Here is an 8,887-nt window from a genome sequence, read left to right as displayed (position 1 = left end):
CTGTGTGGAGGGCAAGCCCTTTTATGTGGAAGCACACAACTTCTGCCCAATCGAAATATGTACTCCAGGCTCCCAACATGTGGGGCGAGCCAAAGCCCCTCTCTTTGCGGTTCTTAAATTTTTGTCAGGCGACAGCTGTGCTGTCAAGCAAGAACATAATGAGGTCTAGTACATTGGGGGGGAAAGCGACTTAATAGAATTAGTGCAGTGCGACACAGTTGGTGCTGTAGCAATGTGACAGGATGAGGCTAGGATATTGGCGCAGGACAGGTTGAAGCACTGAGCTCATTTGGAGTGAATTAGCTCTCAAAACAAATTTCAATAGATCTTAAATTATGAGCATAAGCGAGCTGAAGTTAAAAAAAAGTAATTATAGTCTGATAATTACGAAGTCTAAAGTATCAGCATTTACTTATTTATGACTCTAGTCAGATTGCAAACTGTCCTGGAGGATCCATATTAATCTAGCTACGATGAAATTTGCACCCTGGTTGTACCTTAGCCTTCCCCAAAAGAAATGGCTTAACTAAAGTACCATCGATGGGAAATATCTTTAATTTTAAGTTCTAGCAAAGGAGTTTGGGGTTATTAATAAAGCTGACCGAATCCAAATGGCAGCGAACAGACATATAAAGAGAATCTTAGAGGTCGATAACTCCACTGCAAACATTATCTAACCGAAACTGGGACAAACATTAAAATTAGATCCAGCACTGCTTCCCTCTACCTATTTCAATCAGTTTGAAGGAGTCCAACTGCTACTCTGATTAGATCTTTTAAAGGGACGTTTTTGCCCTGGATTACGTGTAGACCATTCCTTGGTGTGACCAGATTAGCTGTTTTAATAAAATAGGCTGCTTAAGCATTTTAGTGTCCCCAGATAAACTACTTTTAGAATGGAAGCATCTTGAGGGCTACCTGTTTAGGTATTAAAGTTTGAAGAATCAAGTGAGCTCACAAAACCCAAAGCAAAGGCTTTCTTACCCTTAGCTACTATAAGTAGTAGGAACTATTATTGGATGCATGTGTATTATCACTACAATAAAGCAATTGCGACTTGATTTTGATTGAGCCTCTTCATTAGAAAGTTGGTTTCACAGAATGTAGGACATCCAGGAGCACGCTCCTTTATGCCTGTGCGATAAAATACCCAACCGGGCTATGCTATATGATACATTCCTCTGCTATTTTTATAGGATCCCCGAAAAGGAAACTTTTACATCCAGGATGAAAGGATGGGGAGATTCAAAACTGTTGAGCTGCATTAATTTCTCTAAACTGCTACATTCCTGTCTTTATGGGTTTGGAGATCTCTAATGCTGTACTCAGAATAAGAGAATGCCTGAAACTAGCCCTCTAATTATGTGATGATTTGCATTTCATTATTATATTTAACTGTAGGTCTTTCCAAGATCTATTTATGTATGTATGTTTGTTTTTAGGATTCTTTGGACCAAAATAAACTATTTTATGATGATGATAAAGTTGAGGCAGTCTGACAGGGTGCGACGAAGCTGTATGACTGGTTGAAGCTCGGAAAGTCTGACTGGCTATAGTCAGCATAGTGTGACTGTGTGTTTATGGCAGTATGACTGGGTATGGACTGCAGATGGACTGGGTGGTTTTGGGCAGTGTGACTAGGTAACAAAAGGAGGAAGTGTTCTGCCAGTTTAACATTCAAAAAGTAAGACTTCAAACAATAATTTTTTCGTTCCCACTTGCTGCTTGGAATCTCATATCCCCACGTCTGTTGGGTGGTGTTGCTTAAGGAGCAAACCCCAGATGTCGATGAATGACCACCTGTCCTAAATCCATCTTGAAATTGGAGGGGAGGGCGATGGAACAGAATGTAGGGCTAGACTCTGACTTCAGTTACAAGTGAAACCCATATTAACAATTCAAAATGTGATCACCAATTGTTATATATTTTGAGTGCTCTTACTAGCACCAAATGATGTTGGGATAAGAAAAGTGTTAAGTCGAACTGTAATTAGAGTCCCACTGGAAAACATGGGTGCACCCCTACAATATGTAAGGTGTATCATGGGTAATTATTGAAGTAGCCGTATCCATCAGGTAGCTGACACTATGAGGTACCAATGATGACAATGGGGATGAGAGACTAACCAGTCTGACTCTAATGTTTCCTGTCCATTTGTTCCCTCACTATCATTACCCTTATTTAGGCTATGAGGGTAGGTGACAGTCTATATAATGCTACACGTCTCAAGAGAGGTCATAAAATCAAAACTGAATCAGTGTACGGCAACATATATTAGCAATGTTCATTTTTAATCTTGCGAGGGGTTGCTATACAAAAATAAGTGCATTTTCACTCGCTCATAAATTGGTGGAGTCGACGTGTTTCAGCTCTGCAATGTGGGGTTGTCTTGCCCTTTAAGGAGATCAAGTAACAACTTTTGACATACATATTTTGAAAATACATATCAGGGAAGGTGTAATTTTAGAGAGACACGCAGTGGCGTGGTACGATTCATTTTTACCAACTGTAAGGTGAGGTCAGCCTCCAGTCCAAAATCGGACTTCCCTAACTCTGTGTATCATATCCAAAATGCATCTCTTTTGAGACTTGGGCACTCTTCATGCACTATTTATTTCCACTGCCCCGATCCGGCGCAACCCGGGTCGATAAAGTCTCTATCTTGTAAGGGTACCTCACTGAACCAAAGGTCCGAGTTTGGTGACCATTCTCGCCTTCTAGTGCTGAAACAAGCTGTCTTCACCTCTCTATCAGTGAGTGAACATGCACTTGTGTTTTTTAGCAGTCCTGAGATTCTTACAAAGCTATTTTTCACTCCACTCAGAGAATATAAAGCCTGGCTAGGATGTTGGGCAATCAGCGGAGAGAAGGTGGTGTGCTGGGCTAGAGAATAGCGTGCAGGAAGTCCCAGTTAACTACTTCAGGTGGACGTGATCCTGTAGATCACATACATTTCATTATTTGAAATGATGAGTTTGTCCTGTAATGTCCATGCATAGTTAATCATGACAAGGGATGTCAGGGTGGTTAGTAGCAATGTTTAAAATTCTGAGAATTCCTATGTACTACACTTCTAACAATACATAAGATGAGTGCAAACGACAGGTCCAGGAGAGGAAGGTGAACACATGCCACGTTTTCAGGATAGCCGTTTATGATATATTTACATACAATGATTCATACTGAAAACTATTGGCTTAATTAGTACCCATCCTGGAAATCAGGCATGGAAACACCCTCTTGGACTATGCTCGACACCCATGGCGTAGTTGAACCCTGAGCAGGGCCATCACACGGAGGGAGCAGCCGAAATAATTGCCCCAACCTCGTTCTTTTCGAGGTCTCGTGATGCTACTGCTAAATGTATTTATGGATTTATAAAAGTCGACATAGCCCACTGTTGTAATGTATTCTCTAATAGGCAGGTAACCATAGCTGCCACGGACACCATAAAATCAGGGAAGGGTCCCGCATAATGTTTGTCACCTACGCCCCACGAAAACCTCTAGCAAGCTTGACCATGAGTGCAACTGGCACCTTCTCTTGCCACCAGGAAAGCCGGACTCCTCTCTCTTTGGTTGATTGCTTTCTGCTGTTATCCCCACCAAGGTTTCATTTTAAGGGAGAGTCGCCTTTTTTGTAAACACTTTAAGTATAACCGCCATACCACAAACACCTCTTCATGCCAACCACCTTGGTGACTTCTCCAGGGTCATTCCCAACTACTTTTCACTGTAATCTGCACAGCTCCCACTTCCAGAACGGAAAAGTGTATTCCACAACCATGCCCTCTAGATTCTAAGGATACTTTCAGTATTCGTTTTTAAGTTACCAAAGCCTGTTAGTGGTACTGATATAAGAACCGCTATCATTCCCCCAATCCAAAAGGTCAGATATTCGAAAACCAGGGGGAATTGCAGCTTATTGGGCTTGGGAGCGCTCAGGAGCATAAAGGGTTCTTTGTGACAGCAAAGGGTAGAAATCACACACTTCTGTCATTCACAAACACACTATCAATAATGAATAATAATACCTTCAAATGTGATGAATCCCTTGAAAGAAATTCATCAAAGAACAAAATATGGAATGGAGAGTTTGCTCCTGTTCTCTGATGTCTCCCTTTTGAAAACATTGACATGGCTAAATAAATCCTCCCCTCTGCAGTAAGGGAGAGCAGCGGCATGGGACTTCATATGATTTTGTACATTTAGTGGCCAAAAAAAACCCATCAGTGGGTGGTGTCAGCTAAGTAAAAGTGTGCCCTTTGTTCTGGGATAATGGGCCTGGTGACAAAATCATTTAGTGCTGTTTTAAAGACACCGCTCATTCTAAAACTGCTTGATTGGGAAATCACCAAAAAGATAGACCCTTCTACTCCTTGATAAAAAACAAACACTGTTGGTTACAGCAGTTCCCTTTACCTCTGACTCCAGCTCCATTTTTTTGGTTTATTAAAGCAATAATAATTTGGGTGTTGATGCTAGTGTCAGGTAGTTCCTGCCAACACAAGAAACCTTTGGGATTACGGGGAGAGGCATTGCTCCAATCAGAGATTTTCTCCTGAGAGGGAGCCCATTCGAACCGAATGCTAACACCTCTAAGCACATGGACGCAAAAATGTTCCTCATCATTGGTCACCAACTCCGGCATAATGCAAATTAATATTTGTCCTTTTTGTAATGGCCACACACTTATGACGATTGAGAAACCAAAGTAGGAACAGACAGCGGAACACTGAGAAAAATAATTGAGAGGACTGGAGCTGAAAGAAACCTTAGGAGAAGACACATTTAGGGAGTGGATTAAGAGGCGGATAAGTGAGACAAAATAAAAGAGAAACACACAATGGAAAAGGTAGAGTGAGACTGGAAAAGACAGACAAGAAGAGAAAGGAGAAAGAACAAGAGCTGATGCAGGTCAAGTGCTACAAAAGACAAGTCCAAGTTAACGTCTGGTATTGCTTTAGTGAGCAGCATTCCCGCCTTTAAATACTGTACAGTGCAAAGAGCGTCGAGAGAATCCCGCGGGGGCAGCCCTCCCGTTCATTGCCTGAATGAAGAGTTTAATAAATAGCACTGTGACACCGCAGGCACCGACCAGCCGCCCGCTGCCAGAATGAAGAGTTCATTAAATAGCATGGTGGCTCCTCAGATTGGACAGTCTCGACGGCGCCATCTTGATCCTCATTGCCAGAATGAAGAGTTCAATAAATAGCAGGGTGGCACCGCAGGCTGGACAGTCTCTGATCGGTGCCACCTTCCTGTTCATTGCCAAAATAAAAAGCTCTGAATAAATAGCGTGGTAACACTACATGCTGGACAGTCCCATCGGTGCCACCTTCCGGTTCATTGCCTGAATGAAGAGCACGCAATAAATAACAAATTAAACACAACAGAACAGAACACAAAGTCTCATTTTCCGGGAACACCCAGGATAGTCCTTCAATTTTCCATCTTCTGTTTGATATTTTTAACCCTGATGAAAAAAAAAATGGTTGCTGCCAATTTGGGGTAGACGCATGTTTGGGGCTCCTGATAGTAGTAAAGCCAGACTAATACCATCATCCCTTTAACTCCAACCACTTTGATTCTTCCTGCCCCACGTCAATTAGAGGTTAGGCTCCTTACACAAGCAGCCCTCCCAGGGGCTGACAGCTGAGGTGAACAGGAACCACAGGATCCCAGTTCTACTGAAGCACATGAGCTCCATCCAGTCTTCCATTTATAATTTAGCAAGAGGACCCCTGTCAAGCCCAGCTCAGTCTCAACTAGCAGAAGATTTCCCCGCTTCTTAGTACCAGTGCCTACAGTAGATTCTGCTGATGCATATCATGCTGAACCAGGAGAAGCTTGCAGTGCATTTACAGCCGTGGAAGCTTGAACACAGCTGTCGCTAGCCACTCCCACGTGGATCCCACTACTGTCACAACACGAACTCATCAAACTTTTGGGGAGTTCTACTCAATTAAAATGAGACTGAGAGACAGGAGCATTTCCTCAACACACTTGAGGCAATAGTAGCAGAGGTGAGGCTTTTGAGATTGGAGAAATTAAAATGCTTTGTAGTTTTTTGGGGACTCCCTATTAACACCTACTATATAATGGTGACATGTTTAGATATCTTGCTCTCTTGAGTATATAAGTGTACAAATAATATCCCCCTAGTGAATCCCATACCTCCTCCATCTGGTCAGCGTCAGGACACCTCAATTACCTCCATACTACCAGAGAAACTGGACTGCTTGACCAGATCTTCCCGTGAGTGGGACTCTGACATGCCCCCCTCAAACTCCATCTGACAGCTCCTCCTTTTGAACTGTATTTCAGCTGCACCCTCCTCGTGCCAGCTCCGCCGGCTGTCTCTGAGCTCTGGCCGAGGCTTTTCCCTCAACCTTATCTCACAGCTTGTCTGGAGGGTACTGTGGCCGAATGTACTGTAGGAAGTGCTGAAAAGGGTTCCCGAAGTCAATGTAGGCTCAGTGCCAAAGTACCAAGGTGTATCAGTAGCGCATGGTTCGCTAGGTGACTCCACTTGTGCACTCCAACCGCTGAGGCATGAGGGTTCGGTGGGAACTGCCGGCTGTGGTGTCCCAGACAGGCTAAGCCGAAGTTTCTGTGTAAGGTTGTCCTGAGAGCTGGCACTCTTGTGTCCAGCACACAATGCACTAAAGTTCAGATTCAGGCCATGCACTGGTGATACCAGTGGTTGTTGGTGCTTTCTTCTCTGACATACATTTGCCTCCAGCAGCAGATCAGGCCCACTAGGCCACTCTGGGCAGTCCGGCAATGGAGAGAATGGCGACAAGCCACCAGATTCCAACCTGCTCAACTTGGGGGTCTCCTCCGCACCAGGCGTGTAGGCTGATTTGATGTCCAAGGAGAAGGAGCGCTTCAGGCGGTTGGTATCCAGAACCTGCTCAGATGACAGGTGCAGGCCTCGGAGGCCTTGCTGCAGAGTGCTGGGAGAAATAAGATTGGGATTTCCAGGGTGCCGCCTTTCCAACTCCGCTCTTGTGCTGTGAATTCCCCCCTCGGACATTTCTGAGGTAGATGTTGCAGTTGCAACAGTGCCATCAGGGGGTTCCACCAGGTCTGGCGGAGGAAGGTGCTCGACGGAGGTCTTCAGTACTCCTGCAGACCAGGCCTTGTGAACACTGAGACTCTGCTCATATTCCAGAAGCTGGCCCAGGAAGTTAAAGTTCGGAGATATTGATGGGCGTCTCTCCTTCACGAATCTGAGAAGTCAAATAAATAGTTTAATGAACACACTGGAAGAAACAAAGAACAGCACATAAAGGAAAATCATTACAAGGAACAAACACTGCATTACATCTTGCTTATAACTGTGGAGAGCAAAGAAGACCTCTTCAATTACGTATCACTGCCTATAACAAGGAGCCCTCATCCCATTGCTCTGTAACACTGCACGGAATATCAGCTTCTATCTCACTTCATCACTGTATGGAGCACAGAGATCAATGGGTAGAACAAGGAGTACTGCCTTCTGTTTAAATATATCACATGGGCAAATTGAACACCTGAGCCTTTTTGCAAGGTAGGGATTGCTGCTAGGGTTTCCTGACCACCGGCATCCCCGACCATTGCCTTCTGTAAAAGTGTATGTTTTGTTTCACAATTTCAATCCGAGCTGGTACAACTCAGGAACATGCTGTACAAATTTCCAAACTTCTTAAAAGCACTTAGATGTGCCAGCATGCTGCCATATATTACAATATGTGTAGCGGACTACTAATAGTAGATGGTGAGAGCTTTCGCAGCATATGGGGCTTCCGGGCTATAGGATCATGTAGTCCCTGAAGCTTTCAGCTCAGCAGTATTCTGGAGGAAAAAGAAACAGTGTGCATATAGCTTGTTGACAGAAGTACGTTCTATCCACAATCACAATATAATTTCATAGCACAATTCTCTAGGCTTGTGGATCTCTACCTCCAACTGCCTTTGGTCATGCAGACCCCATTGAGCTTCAGCGCTGTACCAGTACCTTGAAGGGTTTAGTGGCTGGAAGGAGCTCTCATCATTTATAAAAGTGTAAGCTAAGATGGCCACCTAGGGCAGGGCTTTCATGACATCACCACAACCCTTTTGTGAACTAGTCAGTAACCTGGAAGGGACCAGCAACTGGGAAATTAGAAATATACACCAATGAGAAAGGAAGTTCTGTCTTTTTGAAACCCGAAGGGACCAGCCCACTTTTTGGAGAATTGTGTTCCTCAGTAAGCGTGCCCCATCCCAGATTAATTAAAAGCTGAGTGACTCTGCGCGGTTAAATGTTGCATGGAAGCATTCAGCAGATTTGCAATAACTGATTGTTAGTTCAGATATTGTAACCCCCATTTCATTAACATATTTTTGATACTCTGTGTACATATTTGTGCCTGTATTATTTCATAAGTACTAATCATAGTTAATAGAAATTATTTTATTGATTTGAATGTATAGTCATTGTGCCTTTGTCTTGAAACATGACTGCAATTCTTCTATCAGTGTGACCTGGACTTTCACACGCAAGTGTGCAGATCAAACACTTCGAACTGGTGCTGAGGCTGTGGGTGAACCTGAGTATATGAGCAGTATACATCACTGAATGAAACAGCATCGCTTTTGCACTATGTGAAGCATATCACAGTGAGATGCATGGACAATGCAATTCTCTGAATGAAGCACAGAACAACCAAGCCGTTTCTTTGTCTTCTATGTCATGACATTATATCATTGTATAGACAGCACTACTATTGCTTGGAGCTGAATGTGTCAATGCCAACAGCATAACATCTCACGGAACTGGTATTCTTTTAGCTTTCAGTATCACTTTAAGGAATAAATCACATTCTAGTGTTCTGTCCCTCTATGTCACTCTGCGTGGAAA

The 8,887-nt window shown here is 43.5% G+C and overlaps 1 protein-coding gene across 1 annotated transcript in view; it reads right to left on the bottom strand.

Annotated features, from left to right (window-relative positions):
* Positions 1–4,945: 4,945 nt before the first annotated feature.
* Positions 4,946–8,887, bottom strand: part of DUSP8 (dual specificity phosphatase 8) — an 88,000-nt gene continuing 84,058 nt past the window's right edge. The window contains exon 7 of the mRNA XM_086957724.1: positions 4,946–7,235. Within this exon, the coding sequence (XP_086813850.1) occupies positions 6,197–7,235 (1,039 nt within the window). The 3' untranslated portion in view covers positions 4,946–6,196. The remainder of the gene's footprint in view (positions 7,236–8,887) is intronic.

The sequence above is a fragment of the Lissotriton vulgaris genome, chromosome 2_1, assembly GCF_964263255.1.
Source record: "Lissotriton vulgaris chromosome 2_1, aLisVul1.2, whole genome shotgun sequence".
Taxonomy (NCBI): Eukaryota; Metazoa; Chordata; class Amphibia; order Caudata; family Salamandridae; genus Lissotriton; species Lissotriton vulgaris.
This window is presented reverse-complemented; position numbering and strand designations above follow the sequence as displayed.